The sequence below is a fragment of the Rhinoderma darwinii genome, chromosome 2 (assembly GCF_050947455.1).
Source record: "Rhinoderma darwinii isolate aRhiDar2 chromosome 2, aRhiDar2.hap1, whole genome shotgun sequence".
NCBI lineage: Eukaryota > Metazoa > Chordata > Amphibia > Anura > Rhinodermatidae > Rhinoderma > Rhinoderma darwinii.
Window position 1 is genome coordinate 7,541,992 of NC_134688.1, and position 27,377 is coordinate 7,569,368.

A 27,377-nucleotide genomic window follows, 5' to 3' on the forward strand; every position below is an offset into this window, starting at 1 on the left:
TCTGGTGGGTTAATCTGAACCCGTTTATAGAAAATTGTAATTATCAGCTGGATAAATCCTACCATTTTTGGGGCCATGGTCATCCACATTTAAAGTATGTCTTTGCCATTGTCTTTTAGGCCAACCATTGAATAGATAAATGTTTAATTTCAAAGGTTGCTCTTGTTGCTTTCAGGCCAAGGTACTGGAACATCATCCATATGAGCTGCTATATCAAGACATACGTCCTTCAGATTACAAGCTCTTGTGGCTGAGGTCCACTCCCTAGATGTTTCAGTCAACATTTGCTTTACATTGCTTCTGTTTTTTTGTTTGTTTTCTAGGGAGACACCAGGACTCTTCTGTGATGGTGGGGAACTCTACGTTTCTGTACCAAAATGTCACCCAGATGTCCATCTTCACCTCTCAAGTAAATGAGATCATAAGAATAGTCTTCTACATCTTGACAAGTTTCTGTTTTTGCCTTTACCTCTACTTTATGGCGGTTTTGTTGATTGTCTACTTCACCACTCCTCATGTACGAGACAATGCCCGCTACATTCTCTTCGCTCATATGCTCATTAACGACACTTTGTACCTCATCGTGACACTCTTCCTTTCATTGTCTTATCGGTTTAACTTCTATAATAAAGTGTCCATATGTTATTTTACTCTAACCCTAGCAACCACCACTTTTAGGGTCACACCATACAACTTGGCGGCCATGGCTTTCGAACGATACATAGCAATTTGTTTTCCTCTTAGACATGCAATTTTATGTACTGCCAAACGGACATATTCGGTTATGGTGGTGATGTGGCTTGTTGGTCTACTCCCATGTGTAGCAGATTTTGTTGTTCTCATCGATTCTGTTGAGAAGGATTTTTTTTCTCGATATCTGTTATGCAGACAGGAAAGGCTCATAGTCCACCCTGTGCAGAACATTTTAAGAACTTCGACCTATATTGGTAATCTTCTTTTAGTGGCACTCGTCATACTGTTCACCTACATCAAGGTTATGATGGTCGCTCGGAAAAGTGGTTCTGGTCAATCTTCTGCCTCCAGGGCTGGTAGGACCCTTATACTTCACACGCTTCAATTTATGTTATGCATGATGTCACTAACCTCTTCAGTTACTGAGTCCTATCAGGGAGATTACACTATCATCTTAATCCATGTCAACTTTTTGTTTTTCATGTGTTTGCCAAGGCTCCTCAGCCCTCTTATCTATGGTATAAGAGACAAAGTGTTCAGTAAATGCATCAAAAAGATGTATTTTATACAAGTCTTTAATGCTAAATTTTATACCCTAAAGCTTAAAGGTTCTCCAGTTCCTTCAGCCGTCAATTGCTGTCCATGGCCGAGTAAATGTTGACAAATCTAACAAAGTTGGAATCAGAGTCATGTGTTGTGGCAGATGGATAAGAATAATGAATGCCTTTGGTTTAATTGATGTACATATTTTTGTTCCTATGCCATGTTATCGTGACAATAAAATCCCTGAAATATTGAACTTTTTTATTATCATTTTTTTTAATTACAAAACAAGTATGGAAGTCTCAGAAGACTCAGCTCATCAATCATGGGAAGCACATGCAGGGGTTCACTGTCTCTTGAGTACACCCCTACGTATCATGGGCAAATTTCAGCACTACCATGAGTATCAGTGTCCCATGAGTGCTAGTCACAGTGCCACCAAGTGTACCACCCAAAGAAATTACTCACCTGCTTCCCAGTTCACTATATGACCAGCGCAGGAAAGTGAGAACATGGCAGCAGTCCAGTGGTGGCAGCTCTTTACCTGTATCAGAAGTGATCGGTAGCATTGCTATGTGAGTGCTACTGTATATTAAGTTATGGTCAGCGTAACGTGCCCCTTTCCACCCAGACAGAGAAGGCACCTAAGATGCTGCCCATCTTGTTTAAACCCTTGATGAGATAAAGATTTCTATCATTCAGTCAATGTAACTCATGTAATTTTAAAATGCTGCAGGTCGTAGGACACTACTGGGTGATATCAATTTAGAATTCTGGATATTAAAGGGGTTGTCCAACAAAACACATGTATCCCCTATCCACACGATCGCTGCGGGTCCAACCACTGGAACCCCCGGAGATATGGAGAACGGGGAACCGAAAGTCCCCCGAAGTACTCCATTTGGGACTGTCGCTCCATTCATTTCTATGGAGCTGCTGGATACACAAGCCAGACATAGACCCCGGAAGTCCCAAGCTTCTCATGGAGCACTTCGGGGGACTTTTGGTTCCCCGTTCTCCTTATCGCTGGGGGTCCCAGCAGTCAAACCCCCTGCAATCACACATGTTCCCTGCAGCGCAACCACAGGGGATATGAAGTATTACACAGTGCCAATGCCAATCTAATAGTATACCTGATATAGATCAACTTTGTAATTTACTTACTATTAAAATTTAGTTTTTTATCCATGTAAATTCTGTGCGAAATTGCTGCCACTAGATTTCTCCCTTCCTTTATTCTGCTGTCCAACTCCTGTTGTCAAGCATAGTTGGTCCCTAGTTACAGAGCACAATTGACGGGCTGCAGAAAGTGTGGGTGTGTCACTTCACTGCCTGCCCATAGAAGGTCTATGGAGAGGAAGAGAGAAGCAGGAGGAGAGAGCCAAGAAAGGCACGCTGCCCATAGAAGTCTATGGAGAGGAGAGGGGGAGCAAGAGGGGGGAGCAGAGAGAAGTAACATAGACGCTGCTGCCCAAAGAAGTCTTTGTAGAATTGAGGGGTGAACAGAGGGAGGAAGCAAGAACAGAGTAAGAAAGGCACATGCTTCTGGTAAGATTTATATGTCACCACAGTGCTGGATTCTCAACTACACTGCTCATTACTGCTGTATAATTTCCTCCATGGTGCTGTAGCTCCTATATATACTGTATGTAATGTGATAGATGGAGATAGGAAAGCCAGATTCTCCTCTTCTATGTGTGCTGTTTATAGAAGATATGGTAGCAGTTAGGCTATACCCACTAGCTCAGATAAAACTGAGAATTAGAGGTAATCTCTGCGGAAGGAAAAACTGCTAAAAAAAATGCAGAATACAAGTCATATAATGGTCAGAAATAGTGTTATTCCTCATGCACACACATATGACTGTAATGCCCGTGGCCACTGACCGCCGGCATCACGCTCTTACCGGCAGCCACGACCACAGTACTGTACATCCCCGACGGTGTCTCCCTTCCCAGGGACGCCGACGCGCTCTGCTCCCTGCCTCCTCTCCCGGACTGTGCCCGTAGTGTGCGCGCATGCTCTTACTAGTTTTTAAAGGGCCAGCGCACGCACCAGTAAAAATGTGCCCAGCCTATCCCTGCACAACCTGGTTCTTATAAGAGACCCTGCTCCATTCCCCAGTGCCTAAGAAAACCTAGTGTTATTCTGTGAAGGTTTCGTATCCTGTATCGTGAGTCTGTTACCTGTCGATATCCCGTGCCCTCTGCGTGCTTCCAGTACTCCGGCACCTGCGTGCTTCGATGATCCGGCACCTGCGTGCTTCCAACAATCCGGCACCAGCCTGCTTTCAGTAATTCAGCTCCAGTCTACTACCACCAAGGTACCATCTTCCTGTCTCTGCCTATCTTCTATTTGACAAGCAGCTACTCCGCCGGGACCACCTCAGGAGGTAGCAACCTGGCAGTCTCCCCGCAGCGAAAACCAGATCCCTGTTGTAATGACGGGGTAAGGAGACAGACAGGTGAGCCCTAATCTACACGCCACTCAGTCCCTGACTACTTGCACCACCCGTCCTAGGCGACGGCGTACAACTGGGCGACGGTCCCTATGCTCAATACATGCACGAGAGATAAACAGACAAGGGTACACAGAAGCTACGGGAAATGGGGCAGTTGCCAACGGCAACACCGTGAGCAACAAGAGTAGTGAACAAGCCGAGTCAAACCAGGAGTGTACGAGGTACCAAACGCAGAGCAGGAGAGTAGTCAGTAAAGCCAGGGTCAATTTGAAGCAGAGGTCAATAGTACTAGCAGGAACAGTAGAGCTAGGAAACCAGACAGAATAACAGGCAAAGGAAGAGCAGGAAATGAAGGTATAAATAGACAGAGGGCGGGAGCTAGCTCCATCTGGCCAGGCTGTGATAGGTTCTCCCACTCCTCAGCCTACCAGGCTAAGTGGTAGCAGATGGAGTCACTCTATCACTCCTAGGAGCAGATGCAAACTGATTAACCACGAGCGTCGACACAGAAGCTGTGTCTGGCAGATCCTTTACAGTACCCCCCCTTTTATGAGGGGCCACTGGACCCTTCCTAGGTGGACCTGGCTTATTGGGGTACCGAAGATGGAACCTCCTGAGCAATACCCCAGCGTGAACATCCCGGGCGGGTACCCAAGTCCTCTCCTCAGGCCCGTGACCTCTCCAATGGACCAGGTACTGGAGGGAGCCTTGGACCATCCTGCTATCCACAATATTGGCCACCTCAAATTTTAACCCTTCAGGGGTGAGAACAGGGACCGGAGGTTTCCTTGAGGTAGCCAAGGACGGGGAGCAGCGTTTCAGGAGGGAGGCATGAAACACGTCGTGTATTTAAAAAGACGGGGGTAACTCCAGCCGGAAGGAGACAGGGTTAAGGACCTCAATGACCTTGTACGGTCCTATATACCGGGGAGCAAACTTTTTTGGACTGAACTTTAAGACGCAAATTTTTTTAAGATAGCCACACCAGATCCCCGACCACAAACAAGGGGTTAGCAGAACGTCTTCTATCTGCCTGAGTCTTTTGTATGCTCTGGGACGCCTCTAGGTTCTTCTGAACCTGGGCCCAGACTGTGCACAGTTCCTGATGAACGACATCTACCTCGGGATTGTTGGAACCACCAGTTGAAACGGAGGAGAACCGTGGATTAAACCCAAAATTACAGAAAAAGGGGGAGACCCCCGACGAGTTACTGACGCGGTTATTAAGGGAAAATTCGGCGAGGGGAATGAAGGAGACCCAATCATATTGACAGTCGGAGATAAAACACCTTAAATATTGTTCTAGAGACTGATTAGTCCTCTCAGTTTGGCCATTAGTTTCAGGATGGAAGGCCGAGGAGAAGGACAGATCAATCTCCAACTTTTTACAGAAAGCTCTCCAAAACAACGAAACAAATTGTACCCCTCTGTCAGAAACAATATTGACAGGAACCCCATGGAGACGCAGGATGTGTTTGACAAACAAGGTAGCTAATGTCTTGGCATTGGGTAGTTTCTTGAGGGGCACAAAGTGGCACATCTTACTGAAGCGGTCTACTACAACCCACACCACCGACTTGCCTTGAGATGGAGGCAGATCGGTGATAAAATCCATTTAGATATGGGTCCAAGGTCTCTGGGTAATGGGCAAAGAACATAGTAAGCCCGCTGGTCGGGACCTGGGAGTCTTGGACCTAGCACAAATTTCACAAGTGGCGACGTAGACCTTAACGTCTTTAGGCAACCGAGTCCACCAATAGTTTCTAGCAATGAGGTGCTTGGTACCCAGGATGCCAGGATGGCCAGATAGTGCAGAGTCATGATTTTCCCCTGAGTACCCTTAGCTGGAATTGCAGGGGAACAAATAGTTTGTTCCCGGGAGCTGAACCTTGATCAGCCGAAGGAGGGCTGGCCATGAAGCTACGCGACAGTGCATCAGCTTTAATATTTTTAGACCCAGCCCTATAGGTGACCACAAAGTTAAATCTAGTAAAAAACAACGCCCATCGAGCTAGTCTCGGGTTTAGCCTCCGGGCAGATTCTAGGAAAACCAGATTCTTGTGGTCAGTAAGGACAGTTACCTGGTGCCTAGCCCCCTCCAAGAAGTGGCGCCACTCTTCAAATGCCCATTTAATGGCTAAGAGTTCGCGGTTTACCACGTCATAGTTACTCTCAGTGGGCGAGAACTTCCTGGAGAAGTAGGCACAGGGATGGAGATGGATGAGGGACCTGGTACCCTGGGACAAGACAGCACCCACTCTCACCTCGGAGGCATCAACCTCCACGATGAATGGCTCCATTTGGTTAGGCTGAATCAGCACTGGGGCAGAGATAAAGCACTTCTTAAGGATCTCAAAAGCCTGGACCGCATCCGGAGGCAAGTGGAGGAGATCAGCACCTTTGCGAGTAAGATCTGTATGAGGCTTAGCGATGACCGAGAAGTAAGCAATAAATCTCCTGTAATAATTAGCAAACACCAAAAAGCACTGTAACGCCTTCAGGGAGGCAGGTTGGACCAATTCAGCCACAGCCTGAACCATGGCAGGGTCCATGAGGAATTCATTAGGAGTGAGGATTTGACCCAAAAATGGTATCTCCTGCACCCCAAACACACAGTTTTCGGATTTAGCAAAGAGTTTGTTTTCACGAAGGGCCTGGAGCACCTTCCTGACATGCTCAATGTGGGAGGACCAGTACTTGGAAAATATAAGTATGTCATCAAGGTACACTACAAGAAATACCCCCAGGTAGTCTCTTAAAATCTCATTTGTGAAATTCTGGAAGACCGCGGGAGCATTACACAACCCAAAGGGCATGACGAGGTATTCAAAATGACCTTCGGGCATGTTAAACGCAGTCTTCCACTCATCGGATAAGGTTATAAGCCCCCCGAAGGTCAAACTTTGAGAACCATTGGGCCCCCTGAACCTGATTGAAGAGATCAGGAATCAAAGGAAGGGGATACTGGTTCCTTACAGTGACCTTATTCAAGTTTCGGTAATTGATGCACGGCCTAAGACCACCATCCTTCTTCCCTACGAAGAAGAAGCAAGCACCTACCGGAGAAGTAGAGGGGCGAATGTAACCCTTGGCCAGGCTTTCCTGGATATATTCTCTCATGGCCTCATGTTCGGGACAAGAGAGATTAAAAATCCTACCCTTAGGGAGCTTAGCTCCTGGTACCAAATCAATTGCGCAATCGTATTCTCTATGAGGAGGTAACACTTCGGAGGCCTCCTTAGAGAAAACATCAGCGAAGTCCTGAACAAACTCAGGTAGCGTGTTTACCTCCTCAGGGAGAGAAATAAAATTAACAGAAGAACAGGACGTCATGCATTCATTACCCCATTTAGTAAGATCCCCAGTATTCCAGTTAAACGTGGGATTATGCATCTGCAACCGGGGAAGGCCTAAAACCAAATTGGACGATAATCCCTGCATAACCAGTACAGAGCACTGCTCCAAATGAATGGAGCCAACAATTAGTTCAAATACAGGTGTATGCTGCGTAAAACAACCATTAGCAAGTGGAGTGGAGTCGATACCCACTACCGGGACAGGTTTAGGAAAATCAAACAATGGCATAGCTAGAGACATAGCAATTTCCACAGACATAATATTAGCAGAAGACCCTGAATCCACGAAGGCACTGCCAGTGGCAGACCTACCCTCAAAAGAGACCTGAATGGGAAGCAAGATCTTATTAGGTTTCATATTTACGGGAAATACCTGTGCACACAAGCGACCTCCCCGATGGTCACTTAGGCGCGGAAGTTTTCCGGCTGCTAATTCTTACGCCTTGGACATTTGTTCCCTTGATGCTTGTCATCCCCACAGTAGAAGCAGAGACCATTCTTCCTGCGGAGCTCTCTACGTTGTTGGGGAGACACGGAGGCCCCGAGTTGCATTGGTTCATCCGAGATTCCCGTGGAAGAACGAAGCAACGGAACCTCGGGAGGCATCATGGGGGAACCAGAGGAGAAGGCACAAAAACTTTCAAGTCGTCGTTCCCTGAGACGTCGGTCAAGACGTACCACTAAAGCCATAACCTGATCTAGAGAGTCAGAAGAGGGATAGCTAACTAATAGGTCTCTCAGGGCGTTCGACAGACCCAATCTAAACTGGCACCTCAAGGCAGAGTCATTCTACCGAGAAGTTACGCACCACTTCGTAAAGTCAGAACAGTACTCCTCAATGGGTCTCTTACCATGACGTAAGGTCACCAGCTGACTCTCGGCAAAGGCAGTCTTGTCAGTCTCGTCATAGATAAGCCCGAGAGCAGAAAAAAAAAGTCAACAGAGGAAAGTTCAGGGGCGTCAGGAGCCAAGGAGAAGGCCCATTCTTGGGGGCTGCACTGGAGCCGGGACATAATTATACCCACTCGCTGGCTCTCAGAACCTGAGGAGTGGGGTCTTAATCGGAAATAGAGCCTACAACTCTCCCGAAAGGAGAAAAAAGTCTTCCGGTCCCCTGAGAACCAGTCAGGCAACTTGAGGTGGGGTTCAAGAGGTGAGGTGGAGGGCACTACCTGCTTAGCATCACGCTGGTTGCACCTCTGAGCTTGGGCTTGGATCTGTAGGAAGAGACCCTGCATTTGCTGAGCCAGGGTCTCAAGGGGGTCCATAGTTGTGTAGGAACCAGGGTAGAAAAGGTATATGGGCCTGTGATTATGTAATGACGGGGTAAGGAGACAGACAGGTGAGCCCTAATCTACCCGCCACTCAGTCCCTGCCTACTTGCACGACCCGTCCTTGGCGACGGCGTACAACTGGGCGATGTTCCCTACCCTCAGCTCAATACATGCACGAGAGATACACAGACAAGGGTATACAGAAGCTACGGGAAATGGGGCAGTTGCCAACGGCAACACCGTGAGCAACAAGAGTAGTGAACGAGCCGACTCAAACCAGGAGTGTACGAGGTACAAAACGCAGAGCAGGAGAGTAGTCAGTAAAGCCAGGGTCAATTTGAAGCAGAGGTCAATAGTACTAGCAGGAACAGCAGAGCCAGGAAACCAGACAGAAACACAGGCAAAGGAGGAGCAGGAAATGAAGGTATAAATAGACCGAGGGCGGGAGCTAGCTCCCTCTGGCCAGGCTGTTATAGGTTCTCCCACTCCTCAGCCTACCAGCCTGAGTGGTAGCAGATGGAGTCTCTCTATCAGACCTAGGAGCAGATGCAAACTGATTAACCACAAGCGTCGACACAGAAGCTGTGTCTGGCAGATCCTTTACACCTGTAGAGGGGTTAAAGGGTGAATACCGAGAAATCTGCTAAGACAACGACCTTATGTGTGTCCCTATGTCAATCCGGCGGAGTAGCCCAGTGGGTCTACAAACCTGCTGGTCATTACAATGACGTCTTATTATGAAAAGTGACCTGAAAAGACAGGTACGCTTTAAACCATTGCTTCACTGTGTAAGGTCCCGCTGGACAGAGTAGTGTTGCTGCTCACAAGCCACGTCTGATGTGAAGGTACAGGTTGCTGCTATATTGTATGTGAGACAGATAGGGACGTTATACTGTTCAGTTTGTGACTTGGACAAGCAGGATTTTGTTTATGTTTTGATTTGTGCAACCTGTATATTTGTTGCGTGTACATACGCTGCCAATAAAAACCAGAAAGGACCCAAGCTTTGGACATTTGAAGCCTATCTGTGTCTTTGTAAAGCCTGAATTCGCTCTGACCAGGAGATAAATCCCCACATTTGGTGTTTCGGATGCGGGCAGAATCCTTAAAGAGACAGTACTCTTAAAGAGACAGCGCATTTAACAGACAGAAACCTGTCTATAAGACAACACATGCATTCTAATGTCAGCCTTCAACAGGCTCATGCCACTCAGCAAGAAGCTTATGCAATAGAGCAACAGGTACATGTAGAAGCCATGAAGGCCATGAAGGCCCAGAGTGAGATTATTCGTTTGTTGGTTAAAGCTCACCGAGCCTTTGTAAAAGAACAGCAGCTTGTGAACCATTTTCTGCAGCAGTGCTTACAAGCCTTGTCACAGAGACATAAAGTGTCTCCAGGACCACAACCTGTACTCCAGTAGTTGGTGCAGAACGCCTTAAGAAAGATGGATAAGGACGATGACATACGGAGCAGCTTTTCTGGGTTTCTTTGAAAGGATTGAGGGGAGCGAAAGGCTTCCTGAGGACCAGTGGGTGGAGGCGCTGGCCCCCTTCCTGTTGGGGAACCCCAAAAGTCTTACCTGAGGGTGCGGTATGTTAAGGTGTATGCCAACCTCAATGAGGAAATCCTAGCTAGGATGGGGGGTTACCCTAGGTGTCCGAGAGTCTCCACTGGGGAATATGATCTTGGCTAGCCGGACCAGATCACAAATGTTTGATCACTCCCACCTCACTAGTAAATAGTTGCAGCCTGAGGAGCTCACTCCAGCCCAAATTGTGGAGCAAGTTGTTTGTGACCGTTTTACTCACCCCCTGCCTGTGAGCATACAGCGCTGCATCAGGTATGCCGACCCAAAAAATGTGGATGAGCTTCTACAGAGGAGTACCTCCAGAAGTTGCGTCCCACATGCGTGGCCCCTAGGAACAAGAGAAGACCATCTATGGGTAGGACTACCTTTTTCTAAAGGGGTGACACTGTATCTTAAAGTAGGGGGTAGGACATGTGCAGGTGGCAGAGATGAAAGGCCACCAAGTCCAAAAAAGGACACTTTAAAGCCCGGGGCGATCTAGTCTGTTGGTGGTGCCAAGGACTAGGATATGTGGCTGATAATTGCCCAGTAGTAGGTCAACCTATGAAATGTGACTTAGGAAGGCATATGTCTTTATTTGCTAAGCATTGTTATACGGCTCATGTGGACAGTATAACCAAAAGACAAGTGTATTCGGTCAAAATAAAATATTCCAGCGCAAATCCAAACCGTGTGAACATTCCCTAGGACTAGTGTATGAAACGCGAGTCCTAATAAATTTCCCACAATAACTTTATGGAATAAATAATAATACTGCAGCCATAACACCATATCTCCAAAGGTCTGTTTGATGGGACCCAGTTGCCGTGGATGGTGGTGCACTTTCAGGAACTATTGGTGTACTTATTTAGGTAGAAAGGCCACATAATTGGAATAGCACTTGAAATGGGCGACTCTTGACTAATAAACTAACAGGTTCCAAGAAGTCCTTCAACGGCAAATCCTTGACTATCGCAGCACGGCAGCTGCCAAGAACATGATATCTAATGGGCTACTAAAGATTACACTGATTCACGGAACAGGCTCGATGCAACCATCCAACAGGGCACAATCCCATTCAAAGGCGCTGTCACAGGGGGAGTGGGTGGCAGCTTCCTCGTCCGATACCCACTTTGTGGTAGTATCCCTCTTCACAGCAGCAAGTCTCAGCAGTGCTCTCCCTCTCCACAGCAGTAAGTCTCAGCAGTGCTCTCCCTCTCCACAGCAGTAAGTCTCAGCAGTGCTCTCCCTCTCCACAGCAGTAATCTCTCCTCTGACCCTTGCTCATACACTTTGTCAGCATTCACAGGTGGGGTACTACTTCCTTGAAATAGTGCCAGCTGCCTAGGATCTACTACCCACAATGCCCACAATGTTACATATATTCCCCGAGTGAAGCCCAAGAGTCCCTAATACTGCCTATATGAAAAATTGGGTGGTGGTACAGTATATAAAAACTGCCATTGATGATGAGGCAGATTTATCAATGTACAGTTAGGTCCAGAATTATTGGGACAGTGACACAATCTTCATGATTTGGGCTCTGCTGCCACCACTTTGGATTTGAAATGAAACAAATGAAATGCAATTGAAGTTTAGACTTTCAGGTTTAATTCAAGGGATTGAAGAAAAATATCCTGTGAAACGTTTAGGAATTGCCACCATTTTTCTACACAGCCGCCTCATCACAGGGGCTCAAAAGTAATTGGATAAATTAACATTACCGGAAATAAAATGTTTTTTTTAAAATACTTTGTAGAGAATCCTTTACAGGCAATGACGGCCTGAAGTCTGGAACCCATGGACATCACCACACGCTGGGTTTCCTCCTTTGTGATACTTTGCTCTGCCTTTACTGCCGCTGTCTTCAGTTGTTGCTTGTTTGTGGCTCTTTCTGTCTTAAGTTTTGTGTTAAGCAGGTGAAATGCAGCTCGATCGGGTTGAGATCTGGTGATTGTCTTGGCCATTGCAGAATATTCCACTTCTTTGCCTTATAAACTCCTGGGCTGCTTTTGCAGTAAGTTTTTTGTCATTGTCCATCTGTCCTGTGCAGCGACGTCCAATCAACCTGCTGCATGTGGTTGAATCTGAGCAGAAAGTAAATCCCTGAAAACTAAGAATTCATCCGGCTGCTTCTGCCCTCAGTCACATCATCAATAAACACTAGTGACCCAGTGCCTTTGGCAGCCATGCATGCCCATGCCATAACACTGCCCCCACTATGCCATCACACTGCCCCCACCATGCCATCATGCTGCCCCCACCATGCCATCACACTGCCCCCACCATGCCATCACACTGCCCCCACCATGCCATCACTTCCTCCACCATGTTTTACAGAGGATGTGGTGTGCTTTGGATCACGAGCCATTCCAAGCCTTCTCCATATTTTCTTCCACCCATCATTCTGGTCCAGGTTGATCTTAGTTTAAAATTAGAATTAATGGTTTGCACCTTGTGGTGAACCCTCTGTATTTGCTCTCATGAAGTCTTTATGGTAGGCTTAGATACGGATCCACCTACTTCCAGGAGAGTGTTCTTCACTTGGGTAGATGTTGTGAAGGGGTTTTTCTTCACCATGGAAAGGATTCTGTGATCATCCACCACTGTTGTCTTCCGTGGACGTCCAGGCCTTTTGGAGTTCACGAGATCACCAGTGCGCCCTTTTTTTTCAAGAATGTCCCAAACTGTTGATTTGGCCACTCCTAACATTTGTGCTATCTCTCTGATGGATTTATTCATTTTTTTCAGCCTAACGATGGTCGGTTTCACTTGCATTGAGAGCTCCTTTGACCTCATGTTGTGGGTTCACAGCAACAGCTTCCAAATGCAAATGCCACACCTGGAATCAACTTCAGACCTTTTACCTGCTTAATTGATGATGGATTAACGAGGGAATAGCCCATGCAGCCCATTAAATAGCTTTTGACATAATTGTCCAATTACCTTTGGTACCTTGAAAAAGAGGCAGCTACATATTAAAGAGCTGTAATTCTTAAACCCTTCCTCAAATTAGGAAGTGAATACCCTTAAATTAAAGCTGAGAATCTGAAATTTAAGACCATATTTATTTTAGCAGCTTCATCTGTTCAGCGGTGGGAAGAAACAGGAAGTGAGGTAACGGAGACGTCACTGAGAAATGATTTGGCGCCGACGTCTGACAGGATTTCCGGGGAGGTAGAGCAGGCTCCTGCCAAGCGTATCAGGAAGAGCAGAAGCGCTTATACACCACCCCCTCACAGCAGCCGGAAGCAGAGCGAAGTCATCTAAGAGGCAGAGTAGGTCCAGTATTCGCTCTGCAAGCCGGAAGTCGGAAGTATCAGCTGAGCGGAGGGAGAATCAGCTGACTGTGGAGGACACTTAGTCTGCGGAGCTGTTTAGTTTCCAACAGCCAAATCCTATCGGACAAGGACATAGATAGGAGCTACAGCAGCCAGAGGTGGAGATGCAGCAAAGTGAGCAGGAAGGACATTTACAGGCTCACTTATCCCAGCAGGTTCAAGGAGCAGCTTTCAACACCTCTTCGGCTCCGGTTTCAGTTCCCCCGGGATCTGCGGCGGGTCGGCCTGGCGATGCTCCGGTCAGACGGCCCGTCTGTTCACATGATGGAGGCTCCAGGACTTCCCGCCGGCCACAGTCAGTGGTCCTGGACGGACAAGGATTCGGAATTCGATCGTGTTCGTTTGGATTATAGGGCAAAAGGGGAGGCTTATATATGTTTTGAAGGCCCCCTCGGAGCTCACTTAAAGCCTGAGGTGAAAGAAAATATATGGAAGGATGAATACGTCATGATCTTTTCACTTTTGCCCTGGGAAAAGTTACATTTAGACAAACCAAAACGGGTAGAAAGTAAGAAGGAGGAGGAGAAGCAGAGGTGCAGGCTAATACCCCAAGCTTTCCCTAATTGGTTGCAAGCGTTTGCCATCTTGGAAAACGTTGTCGGGGAAAAGGCGCTAAATAATTGTTCTGGCCTTTTTTGCTATATGGGTGCCATAGGTGAGGCTTATAGGGTTTTCAGCAGGATGGCTTGGCTCAGAAATGATGAGCAGTTTAGGCAACGGAAGGCGGTCAGCCTGAGTATACGGTGGGATCAAAAAGATATTGGCCTATGATTAAGGGTAATGGCGCCGGTGCGCTTTGGTAGGGAGTCCTTTCCAGGTGGGGCCGGGGGGTTCCGGCCAGTATGGACAGCATGGCGTGGGCGGACATTCGAGAGGAACTGCAGGTGGAAAATGCAATGTGTTTTGACCGTTCAATGAGGACAATGTAAATTTGGCCGGTTTGCAAGTTCAAGCACTCCTGATCAACCTGCGGAGGAACGTCATCTGGAACATCCTGATGTTTTAAGAAGGGTAAGGGGAAAGGGGGCAGCTCAGGTTGCCATGGGGGTGACACCGGTGAGACTCGTGGAGATCCTCCCCTATCTAACTATGTACCCGGATAGGGTGAAGGTGAGTTCATTGAAGTCAGGTTTTCATGATGGTTTTTTTATTCCACCCCCTCCACATGCTGTTCCTTTTTCGTTACGGAATCTGAAGTCTGCATGTAATTTCCCGTTGGTAGTGTCTGAGAAGCTGGGGAAAGAGGTAGGGCTTGGCAGAACGGCAGGCTCATTTGTCTCCACCCATTTCTGACTTGATAGTTTCTCGTCTTGGGGTATGCTGCCAAAATGCCGCCTAAGAAATTTGGGCTCATTCATCACCTGTCGAATCTGAAGGGGGCTTCAGTGAATGATGGGATTGATTTGTCTCTCTGTTCCGTAGTATATACCTTTTTTGACACGGCGGTCGTTTGGGTTCGGCGGTATGGGAAGGGTGCGCTTATGGCGAAAATTCATGTGGAATCGGTGTTTCGTTTACTTCCAGTTCACCCCAAGAGTATTCGGCTATTGGGTTGCTATTGGGAGGTGCCGTACTTTGTGGATGGATGTCTGCCAAGGGGCTGCTCGATATTAAGCACCTATTTCAAAGCCTTCAGTTCGTTCCTGGAGTGGGTGATTTGTGAAGTGGCAGGTGTAGCCTCGCTCATTCATTACTTGGACGATTTCCTTTGCGTCGGTCTGGCTGGGTCCCTGGTTTGTGGGAACATGTTGTCAACTATGGAATGGGTGGCTAGGCGGTTAGGTGTCCCACATGCTCCTGATAAAACCGGGGGCCCTTGGTCGATTTTGGTATTCCTGAGAATCACCATTGATTCGGAGCACATGGCATGCCGTCTTCCCCCGGACAAATTGGAAGATGTGAAATTGTTGGTGGGCAGGACGCGTCACTTGTAGAAGATCACGTTGCACGATCTGCAATCTCTCCTGGGGAAACGTAATTTTGCGTGTCGAATCATGCCGATGGGCTGAGTTTTTCGTAGACGTTTGGTGGGGGCAATGGCAAGGGTGAAGGCTCCTCATCATTTTTTTTGCTTGTCTCGCGAACATCGTGATGATTTGGGGGTGGTCGGTCGCTTATCACGTCACTGGTTGTGGAGAATGTCAACTAGAAATGATTCACTGACGCATCGGGGAGTGTGGGTTATGAAGCGTATTTCGGGGGTCAACTGTGAGCGGGTCGGTGGCCTTTAGCCTGGGTCGCTGAGGGTCTGGTTCATAAACTAGCCTTGTAGGAGTTTTTCCCCTTTGTTGTTGCTGTAACAATATGGGGGGTCCGTTTCAGAAACAAGAAGGTACATTTCCATTGTGACAACATGGGGGTGGTGATGGCAATTAACAATGTTTCATCATCATCTCCCCCTGTTGTCTGTCTGTTGCGGCATTTAGTCCTCTTGTGTTTGGCCCTTAATGCTTGGGTTACTGCTGTTCACGTCCCAATTGCTGATTCTCTTTCGCGCTCACAGTGGGATTGGTTCCGGCTATTGGACCTGGAAGCTAGACGCAAGAGATCTCGCCTGATCCTCACTTATGGGATCTGGTCTGCGGAGAGCGAATCGGCTGATCTGTTCTTCCTTGGCTCTGGGGTCAACCAAAGGGTTGCTAGCCTTTTTGGGTCATGTGCCAGCTGCGGGTTGGTCGATCGCCAAGGTTAATCGCTTTGTGGCGGACCTGGCTTTCGGTTGTAAATGAGACGACGGGACATCACAAAGGATTTTCTGGTCAGCCAGGCCCTGAGGTGGTTAAGAAGGGGGCGGGTGGTGCCCGATAGACGTCGCACTGTGTCGTTTGCCTTGTTGGAACGGTTAGGGTTTGCTGTGGATGTTATCTGTACTTCTGAGTTTGAGTCAGTTTGTTCGTGGGCTTTTTTCAGTGCACTTTGAGTGGGGGAGCTAATATCTCCCAGCGGGTCACGGCTGGGTTGTTTGTTGGCTGAAGATGTGGTGCAAGTGGATGGGAGGATAGAGTTCTGGATTCGCCGCTCCAAGAGGGATCAGTCTGAAAGAGTAAGACTGGTGGTGTTGGGGGCGGTTTTTGGTGCACTCGTGTGTCCCATTCGTTCCCTGGTAAATTATCTCAGGGATAACAAACATGTGTGCTGTCCTTTGTTGCATCTTGTAGGCGGGAGGATTTTGTCCCATTTTCAATTCACAGCAGTTTTTCGCAAGTGTTTGGTTTCTCTTGGCCTTGATGGTAGAGCTTTTGCGCCAAACTCATTTTGTATCGGAGACGCCACGGAGGTGGCCGGTTGGGTGTTACGGCCTGACGCGGTACGCCGTATTGGTAGGTGGGAATCCTGGCAGTTCCAATCATACGTGGGCCCCCATCTTAAGGGAGGTGTGAGCAGTGCGGATTGTTGTTGGGGGTTACATGCAGCAGCATGGAGGACATTATACAGAAGTAATGAGAAGTATAGCTGTGGATCCAGCACTGGGGTGAAATATAACACTTACTAGAAGCTGCTGCAGCATCTCTGTATGTCTTTCTGCCTCTCTCTCACTCTGCTACCTCCTTCTCCTCCATTAACTTCTTTGGACAGCTATAACTTGATCCTTCAGTGAGCGAGGGAGGCTGATGATGGAGGGGGCCACCATACCTCTTTCTTAGATTCCGCGGTTACTATTGATAACTCAGATTCCAGCCATTACAGTGAACTGCTAGCTTTTGAGCCCGCTCCATACTTCCCCTTTCTGGCAATGACGTACAGTTATATCAAATATTGGGAAGAGATTAAATGCTCTCTCACAGGGTCTAAAGAGGCTTGTGAGCGCGATGCGCGGACACTGCTTTAGTAGGGATAGGAAGGTTCCATCCTGCTGCACTGTACCTCCTTGGGTCTCTGACACACTCTTAATTGCAGTGGCCCTCTGTAGTCAATCAGTCGTAGCTTTCTCCTCATGACTCCCATTCAGGATCGAGGCATTTAATCCCCATCATTCTGTCTCACAGAAACCTCTCATGTCACAATGTCATTGGCCCACTCTTGGCCTGCTCTGCTTCACTGTGTCACCACTTGGGACCTGGTCACTGACAGGTATTCTCCGGCCGAAGTTCAGCTAAGCCAGCTGCCTGCTCTTTCCTCCAGGTACGGGAGGAAATCCCAGAGGCGCGACCTGCAGGGGAAGTAGGCCGTGGTGGATGAGATTACTTCCCCGGCTCCTTTCCATGATATGGCTGTTTCACCTGGGGAGATACTGGTCAGTGCAACAGCCCGTAGTGGGGGGGGGGGGTTTGTGCGGCGGCCTGCTTCATCAGGCCTGGCTTGTCCGGAAGATCAACGTTCCATTGATGAGACTGTGATTGGCACTGCGGTCTGCTCTCTAACCGGCACGCAACCAGCTCCTCCCCTCATGGATTTCTGTATCTGTCATCTGGCGGGTCATTTGAGGAGGAAGATGGTGGCGGACATGTTTTGGATAGACATTCTGCAAGAGATAACCCTTCTTCTTCATCTGGCATCTAGGTCCGCATGTGCTGCTGGTTCTCCACAGGCAGGTCCGGGATCATCTGGTTCGGGTGAAGATTCAGCTAATTAGGTTATTCCCCTGGTGCACCCCAGTAAGTACCCCCTGTCTGTTGGTCCTATGCCTGTCCCTTTCTATCCGGTAGGGGGTGATGGGGGAGGAACTCCCGGGTTTTCCTTTGGCAGAGCTAGGTTTAGTAGCGGAGCATCTAGTAGCTAGCATCAGGGAAGCGTTCTTGCAGCACACTAACTTCCCTTTGGTTATTAACGTTGTGTGGTTCAAGGCGCTTTAGGCGCGCACCTTAAGCAGAAAGGCAGGGATCGTATTTGGAGAACAAATACTATGGAATTTTCTGTCTTCAAGGTGAATGAGAGCTACAAAAAATGAGGAGAAGATATATTTTTGCACCATCGCTAAGTCTTTTAGCAATTGGCTTCAGGCCCTCAGACTTTTTTGCTATATGGTCTTCATTTGTGAGGTCCATCAGGTGTATGGTGGGGTGGCGTTATGATGAGCAATCTCTTCAGTGCTGGGCATTTTGCCCTGGTCTCCAATGGGATCACAGGGACATTGGTTTGTGGATGAAGCTCGTGGCAGCACCACCGGGGAAGGGGGCCCTTTTGGAGTGACAACGACACCAGCAGTTCAACAAGAGCCAGTGTAGATATGAAACAGCGTGCAAATATAAAAATGAATGCACGTTGTGCAATGGAGTACGTGGCTCCTTAAAATGTATGCAGAGTGGTAGGGGAGCAGTTGGAGAGGTAAGTCAAAATTAGGCTAACCCAGTGTAGGTGGTTGAGATGGTCTCCAATATAAATAGATACCCAGATAGGAAAGCTGTGAGTTTGAGTTTTTAAGGTTCTACGAGGGCTTCCGGATTCCCTTTTCCTTGGAGGCGCCTCCCGGTATTCTCCGGAACCTTCCCCACTTGGTTTCAGAAAACTTGGAAAAGAGGTGAAATTAGGGACGATGGCAGGACCTCATTTACACCTGTCTCCCTTAGTGGTGGTACAAAAAAAAACACCCAATAAGTATAGTAGGATTCACCATCTGTCATTACCCGTGGGTATGTCTGTGAATGATGGCATGAAGGCTCTCTTTTCAGTGTTGTACGTTTCCTTTGATACTGCTGTGGCCCAGGTGTGTTTTTGAAAAGGGTTCCCTTTTAGCTAATACTCACATAAAGGCAGCTTTTCGCCTGTTGCCCTGGCATTTGTTAGGCTTGTATACGCCAAGAGGAATTTTACGTAGACCTCTTCAAAACTTTTTATGTTTTTAGATTGAGTAGTGAAGAAGGAGACTGGAATACGGTCCGTCCTTGGCTACTTAGATGATTTCTTGTGCATGGGTCTCCCAAGGTGTCGGCACTGTAGTTGCAAATGGTTCAGAGGGTTTGCCGGCGTTTCGGGGTAACAGTGGGTTGAAATGGTCTTAGGGTGCATGCATCTAGGGATTTGATTCGAAAAATTGGATTTATTGGTCAGAAATTGTGGCGAGGCGTGAATGGAATTACGGTCAAGAGGGTTTGTGTCTCGACGCGGTGGTGTGGCGGTCCGGCATCATGATTTGGAAGTGGTGACTGAGAATTTTTGGAAGGCTAATGGCGCGCACTTGATGTCAATGGCACGGATCTGTGAATGTTGGCCATTCAGGATATGTCGAGAGGGAGCAATAGAGTTGCTCTCCTTCCTAAGGTATGTTCACACGCAAACTCAAAAACGTCTGAAAATACGAAGCTGTTTTCAAGGGGAAACAGCTCCTGATTTTCAGACGTTTTTTAAGCAACTCGCGATTTTCACTGCGTTTTTCGCAGCGTTAATTAAGACCGTTTTTGGAGCTGTTTTCAATGGAGTCAATTAAAAACGGCTCCAAAAACGTCCCCGTTTCAGGGCCGTTTTTTTACGCACCCGTTATTCAAAACGGCCGCGTAAAAAAACGGCCCATCGGAACAGAACGCAGTTTTTCCCATTGCAATCAATGGGCAGATGTTTGGAGGCGTTCTGCTTCAGATTTTACAAAAATATTGTATTTTTTTTAAACAAAAACACACGCCCCCAAAAAAATTGGGCAAAAAAAAAAGTCACAAAAACGCCACTGGCGACAGTATTTGAGTATAATATACTGGCTGGATGAAAGAAGTTGAGGCATTAGGGGGCCACTGTGACACTGAAGTCACGCCTGATCTGGCCAGTGTGTGAGTCGCACATGCTGCATGTTTCCAGAGAGTAAATAGTTTTTCTGCTTCATATGTTGCGGGTGCGGACATTGTCCAGTGTGCCGGGTGCAGACATTGTCCAGTGTGCCGGGTGCGGACATTGTCCAGTGTGCTGGGTGCGAACATTGTCCAGTGTGGCGGGTGCGGACAGTGTCCAGTGTGCCGGGTGCGGTCAGTGTCCAGTGTGGCGGGTGCGGACAGTGTCCAGTGTTCCGGGTGCGAACATTGTCTAGTGTGGCGGGTGTGGACAATGTCCAGTGTGGGGGGTGCGGGCAGTGTCCAGTGTGCCTGGTGCGGACAGTGTCCGGTGTGCCGGGTGCGGACAGTGTCCGGTGTGTCGGGTGCAGACAGTGTCCGGTGTGCCGGGTGCGGACAGTGTCCGGTGTGCCGGGTGCGGACAGTGTCCGGTGTGCCGGGTGCAGACAGTGTCCGGTGTGCCGGGTGCGGACAGTGTCCAGTGTGCCAGTGGTGCATGTACAGTTTGAGTCCAGAGGCAGTGAGTAGCGGTTGTGTGGCTGGCGTTGCAGAGGTAGAAGACGCAACTGGATCCCAATCTCAGAGGACCCACAGGTCACCCTAAAAGCTTTAAGTTATGTCTCTGCCCACAGATCTGAATGCCAAACTCAGCTCTACTACATCAGAAGGGGGAATGTCACTTAAATTATCTTCATTATTTAGGAATAAATCTGACGGTGTGGATACTGCAAAGAAAACTGCTCCTCAAGTCCTGAAGTCTACACATGAGGGAGGGAGACCTGGCTCTTCAGGGGGCACTTAAGAAGTCAAATACAAGAAACTCATTATCCGGATGATCACTGAGCTGTCACCCACAATCATCTATACCGCACATCAGGGAACTGCGCCAATGCACCATGTGCCCCCCGAGAGTCCAGCCGGGATAATATAAAGTCATTTTCAGGAGGGTTCCACTATTTCTGCCCGTAGCTGCCAAGTCCGCCACCAATAATGTACAGCAATCCTCCTGGAAGACGATAACTGCAAGAATCCGACCCCATCCCCTGAGGACAGGACTACCCAGCTGCTGCTTATAAACCACTAGTAAGTATATATTTTGATGTTTTGACTGGCTATGCTCTCTTATTTCATTTTCTCACTGTTTTCAAGATCTCTGCTTGCAGTCAGTGAATACGAACATTCTTGTTTACCTTGTGAGGCAAAGACCTGTTCAGACCTAATATTTCTCCTAGCTGAGGGTTTGTTACAATTGTATTCAGTCTAAACAATCCTCTGTGAGGTAAACAGCCTGGACTAGAGACTGATACATTGTAACAAACCATCTGTGGTGCTGATGTGTTTACCTGTTGGATTATGGGGTCCTTGTGGGGACTTATCAGCGTGACCTAATATAGGGTACCAGCATTTTCACCCCGTTTTTTATCAAGACAAGACGGCCACTGGTCCCCGACATTTAGCGCTGTTTTAGAGTAAGATATTGAGGATCGTGTAAAAAGATGGGGACAATCTTAAAAGTCGCCATCTGATGAGCGCCACAGGTATACATTGTTTATATATCACTTTGTATTTTAATGTTCACACTTGGCCAACAGTTTCCTAAATGTAGCAGTGGCATAAAATGGCGCGGTCGTGCGTTTCGTACATAAAGCACTTACTTATTTCGTGCAAACCTAGAATGGCGCACGACAGTCAAACTGAGATCGTAACATGCGACGTGTAAATGCTTTACTTGTACGGTGTATTTAGATTCTGTACAGTTTTTAGTCTTTGAATGTAAATAATTAGTGTTTCCATTCACAGACTGAAAGCAGAGATATTGAATATGAAGCAGAAGTACATAAAACGGTTAAGTGACAGCGAACCTTATGTTATACCCCTTTTATTTTTATTTTAAAAAAAAATGTTTTATTAAAAATAATTAGTAGGTTTTTCTTGTGTTTTTGCTTTTGGTATTTTTATTTGTGTTTTTCAGTCGGTTTAGTTTTTTTGTGATTTTTGCATATATATTTTTTTTCTGCAGATTTAGTTACAGCACATAGTTTAACTATTTTCTTTTTTTTTTTGCGTGTTACACATAGGTTTTTCTTTATATTTAAAATTGAAGCTGAAATCAGTTCATTTTGTTTGTCTTATTTAGGAAAAAATGTCCAGAAACAGGGAAAAGAAATCCAAAATTTTTTCATGTTCTGTAGTTTGTGAATAATATTTACCCCAAAAATTAATCCTCTAAGTCCCTTGTTCACACAGAGTTTTTTTGCAGGCAGAAAATTCTGCCTGGAAAAATCAGCTCCGGTTTTTTTTAAGTGGTTTTGCACCACATGCGTTTTTTGACACCTTTTTGCCCGCGATTTTGGACGCGGTTATTTGCCGCGGTTTTCGAGGCGTTGTTTCAACAGACAGAGGGAATAACTAAGTTATTTTGCCAAAAAACGCGTAAAAAATTGCGGCAGATAAACGCGTCAAAAAACAAGTTTATTTCCGTCTCCCATTGATTTCAATGAGGTTTTTGAGGCGGAAAACGCCTCAAGATAGGGTATGTCGCTTATTTTCCCCGCAAGTGTTTTTTTTTGCTTGTGGGAAAAAGATGCCTCTATCTTCCATTAAAATCAATATGAGACAATTTCGGGGTTTCCGCGGCAAAAAAAACAACTCAGTGTGAACAGGGCCTTATTCTCCCATGCATAGTGATGCCAAATATGTGTACATTGTGCAAGGTATGACGTCACTATAGCACCCAAGGACAAAGGACTTATTTTAGTTTTACTTGCATTTTCCTCCCTTAGCTTTAGAAGCAGCCTCTGGACATTGGGGAGAATTATTCAGGTGAAGGAACTTTTTAGTGAAGGCACAAAAGCAGATGTGACACGCAGAATTTGTACGTGTGCGTTCGGAGAGTTGTGCTCCTTTTGGTCTGCACTTTTTCCCTTTGTTATTGTTTTATCATTTGTTTTTTTCATTTAATTTATGTTTTTTCTTTACATTTTTTTGTTTGACTATATTTATTTTCTATTATTGCGCCTCAGGATACCAGAGATGACATAATCTGTTTGCTCCCTGCTGTCCCCATATACAGTTATACAGATAACAGTGGTCTAATGGTAACAATCTGTTCATTTACGTGGGGTGGGTGGGAACGTGTTTTAAAGAAGCACTCCGGCAAATTTTTTCTTTGCACATATAATGCTAACTCGCCAGCAATATTAAATCCGTGTCATTTGCTTCGTCCCAGCTCAGTCGCATCCATGTATTTTGAACCCTCTCATTATGGGACTGTCATGTGATCTCAGTCCGACCAGCAGAATAGACCATGCTCTCATATGTAGACAGGAGGTCAATCTCTCCTGTGTGTCTGACTTCCTGTGAACTACAGGATTTCATCATCACCTATCAAATCCCTCCAGATCTGAGACACTCCTCCACCCAGCTCCGACATCCTTGTTCCTCTGTATGTCCCCCCATGCATGAAGAGATTATTTCTTCCCTAGCTAAGGGAGCAGGACTGCAGTGATATAATAGGTGAGTCCCTACACTAATTATCTGCAGAGTTATAAACCCCCTGACTCACACAGTCTATTATATCTGTCAGTGCTGTGCGCAGAGAGTCCAGTGTATTTATATGAATTGCTGCTCCTCACTGTCTCCTGTGTAAAAACAGACAAATCTATCACAGGCAGGAGGGAGGGGAGAAAGGCTGAAGCTGCATCACATAGGATACACTGAGACTCTGCAGTGTTAGGGGACAACAGTTTTTTTACTACAATGCCTCGACCCAGACAGACTGAATGGGACCACTGCAGCAAAAAGTTGCAGAAAAATAATGTTTTTGCTGAGGGAAAGTCCACACGTGATATCAGGTAGCGCTAAACAATACTTTTTCGATCCCCGTACTTTTTACATGGAGCAGTTTCTTTGACAATAAATAATCTAAAAATACCCATTCGATGCTGACGAACTTCTATGAAAAGACGGAAATTCATTGATAAGAGCAAAACGTATGGCCAGTCATTTATTGCCATTCGCTAACAGTTCTTTTTAAATTACATTAGGCGTTATTTTCCTGACAAAAATGTTCTTTAAAAAAAATCGTTATCCCAGTCCATTTTTGCCCATTCAGTCATCCCAAGTTACATGGCTAACACTAACTTAAATTTTTTTTTTTAATGTGCTTATTTTAGCTTGTATACCTATTTTATTGGTTGTTTGAATAAGTGACATGGTGATGTGTTTGTGTATTCACTTTTTACCTTTCGCCCTAAACCCACCTTTTTGGTGTGTAAAAAAATACGTCGTCTGATGAAGTCATGCCTGACAAAGATCCCAGATAATTTTACAATAAATTATCACTTTTAATGTTACCACCATCTTGTCCTGCTACTTGTTTCAACAGACATTAATTACGAGGAGCGCCCTCAGCGCCCAAGCTGGGAGTCAAAGCTCATTTTTGAGATTCTAGTGCTTGTCTTCAGGAGATGGGGGTCTAGTCGGAGGTTAGGATTATGGGGTTTGGGGACTAAATCAACGGGACTTGGATCTAAACTATGAGGTCTACTGTGAGGTCTGAATTAGGGATCTGGTCTGGGGACTGAAGTATTTGGTCTGGGGTCTGAATTATGGGCTCTATTCTGGAGTCGGAATTTTGTGGTCTGGTGTGGAGTCTGAGTTATGGAGTCTGGAATAAAGGGTATGTCCAAGTTTTATAAAGATTGTAACTAGAACTGCCAATGGTGTCTGAGATCCCCGTTGTGGGCAATCCCCTTCCTATATACTGTCCTCACTATAAATCTCCCTACAGGGAATATTTAGAAAAATTATATATATTTTGACAAACCCTGCACCTGGTAAGCCACATCCCTGGAAAAAATCTTTAAAATGTTGGCAACTATGGAGAAGTGATCCTCCGTAATAGTGGTAATGAATATTAGTGCAGATAAGAAATGGAGGCGTTGCCCATAGCAGCCGATCAGATCCCTGCTTACATTTCTAGACCTACCTTAAAATATAAAAGCTGAAATCTGATGGGTTGCTAAAGGAAATACTTCCAGGAGTTGAGTTTTCATGCTTGGAAATATACGTTATTTACGTGCTGTAGGCAACTATACCTAAAGGTGCTCCTATATCATCTCTAACTTATATACTATCATTAGCGTAGTTACATTGCGTTAACTTAGTTCTAAGTTCAGTGACTATCATGTGGCTTATGTAACAGATACGAGCTGCCATGTAACCTAAGTGCAGTCATCTTCTTGTGTGACACCCCTTTCTGTTTTAAATGATGTCCTAATGTCTGGATCTGTCAATCAAATGACATCATTTCCAGTCTCAGAAACCTAAGAATCTCATCTCCTAACAGACAAATCTGTTGTGGTCAGAGACAAAGATTCACATAAGAGCCTGGGAAAGAACAGGGCAGTGAGGCTCCACCCATGACCATAACTGAGCAGGGAGGCTCCACCCATGCAGAGAACAGATCAGGGAGGCTCCACCCATGAAGAGAACAGATCAGGGAGGCTCCACCCATGAAGAGAACTGAGCAGGGAGGCTCCACCCATAAAGAGAACCGAACGGAGGTTCAACCCATGAAGCCAGAGGCAGTTATGGACTTTATCTGACTGAAGTTCCTTTGACCTTTTAAAGGAAGAGATTCTTTAGGTCGACCCTCCATCTATACAGAACATGTACATGTCAATTTTGTATTTCACCATCTATTTTGTTATCATTATACATAAATGACACATCATAAAAAAGGTTCAATAAGTCATTTGTTAATCCTCCCATAAGAACGAGACCCTAGTGGAAACTAATTGGCTGCAAAGTCACCTCTAAATGGGGGTCGTTTTATGCTGGATCTTTAGGGCGTATTAAGTCTGGGCCCACTGTAGGATCCTTTGCTACTCTGGTGGGCTAATCTGACCCTGTTTATAGAGTATGGCTACCAGGGAAGTTTTTGTGGGGATTTAAACAAATTCACTAAATGTGATGGCCCAAAATGACCCTCAGCTAGATAAAAGTTGAAGATTTTGGTAGTCACGGTCTGTCCACATTTAAAGTAAGTCTTTGCCATGGAGTTTTGAGCCAACCCTTGACAACATTTGCTTTACAGTAATTCTGTATTTTGTTTGTGTTCTAGGGAGACACCAGGACTCTTCTGTGATGGTGGTGAACTCTACATTTCTGTACAACAATGTCACCCAGATGTCCATCTTTGCCTCTAAAATGAATGACATTATGAAAATAGTCTTCCTAACCTTGACAATTTTCTGTTTTTGCCTTTACCTCTACTTTATGGCGGTTTTGTTGATTGTCTACTTCACCACTCCTCATGTACGAGACAATGCCCGCTACATTCTCTTCGCTCATATGCTCATTAACGATACTTTGTACCTCATCGTGACACTCTTCCTCTTATTTGCACATCGGTTTAACGTGTATAATCAAGTGTCCATATGTTATTTTACTCTCACCCTAGCAACCACCACTTTTAGGGTCACACCATACAACTTGGCGGCCATGGCTTTCGAACGATACATAGCAATTTGTTTTCCACTTAGACATGCAATTTTATGTACTGCCAAACTGACATATTCCGTCATGGTGGTGATGTGGTTTGTTGGTCTACTCCCATGTGTAGCAGATTTTGTTGTCCTCATCCATTCCGTTGGAAAGGATTTTTTCTCCCAATATGTCCTATGCAAACCAGAATGGCTCATAGTCCAGCCTGTGCAGAACACGTTAAGATCTTCCACCTACATTGGTAGTCTACTTCTAGTGGCACTTGTCATACTGTTCACATACATCAAGGTTATGTTGGTCGCTCGGAAAAGTGGTTCTGCTAAATCTTCTGCCTCCAGGGCTGGTAGGACCCTTATACTTCACACGTTTCAACTCATGTTATGCATGATGTCACTAACCTCTTCAGTTACTGAGTCATATCAGGGAGATTACATATCCATCTTGATCATGGCCAACTTTTTGTTTTTCATGTGTTTGCCAAGGCTCCTCAGCCCTCTTATCTATGGTATAAGAGATGAAGTGTTTAGTAAATGCATCAAAAAGATGTATTTTATACAGGTCTTTAACCCTAAATCCTATACCCTAATGCTTAAAGGTTCTCTAGTTCCTTCACCCATCAATTGCTGTCCATGGCAAATCTAACAAGGTTGGCATCAGAGTCATGTGTTATGGCAGATGGATAAAAATAATGAATGCCTTTGGTTTAATTGAAGTACCATAAATCTTTTTGTTCCTATGCCATGTTATCTTGACAATAAAATCACTGAAAGATTGATTGAACTTTTTTATTATTATTTTTTTTTATTACAAAACAAGTATGGATGTAATGTCAGGATAGGGAGAGGAGATAGATGAGCCCTAATCTACCCGCCACTCAGTCCCTGCCTACTTGCACAGCCCATCCTAGGTGACAGCGTACAACTGGGCGACGGTCCC

General features: G+C 46.1%; 2 protein-coding genes across 2 annotated transcripts; both read left to right on the forward strand.

Annotated features, from left to right (window-relative positions):
• Positions 1–346: 346 nt before the first annotated feature.
• LOC142740460 (odorant receptor 131-2-like) lies at positions 347–1,354 on the forward strand. The gene has a single exon (XM_075849964.1). The coding sequence runs from the start codon at positions 347–349 to the stop codon at positions 1,352–1,354; it is 1,008 nt and encodes a 335-aa protein (XP_075706079.1).
• Positions 1,355–14,717: 13,363 nt separating this feature from the next.
• Positions 14,718–27,147, forward strand: LOC142740479 (uncharacterized). The gene is made up of 4 exons (XM_075849978.1): positions 14,718–15,146; positions 15,740–15,906; positions 22,715–22,806; positions 26,059–27,147. Exons 1-4 carry the CDS (start codon positions 14,718–14,720, stop codon positions 27,081–27,083), a joined length of 1,713 nt encoding a protein of 570 aa, XP_075706093.1. The 3' UTR covers positions 27,084–27,147.
• The last annotated feature ends 230 nt before the right edge of the window (positions 27,148–27,377 follow it).

Bases quoted from the DNA above. Each gene is read 5' to 3' on its own strand.
- LOC142740460 (XM_075849964.1), top strand. From the start codon at position 347: ATGGTGGGGAACTCTACGTTTCTGTACCAAAATGTCACCCAGATGTCC.
- LOC142740479 (XM_075849978.1), top strand. From the start codon at position 14,718: ATGGCGAAAATTCATGTGGAATCGGTGTTTCGTTTACTTCCAGTTCAC. The intron at 15,147-15,739 runs GTGGGCAGGACG...TCGCGCTCACAG, and splicing joins TGGAAGATGTGAAATTGTTG to TGGGATTGGTTCCGGCTATT. The intron at 22,807-26,058 runs GTACGTGTGCGT...TTTGTGTTCTAG, and splicing joins AGATGTGACACGCAGAATTT to GGAGACACCAGGACTCTTCT.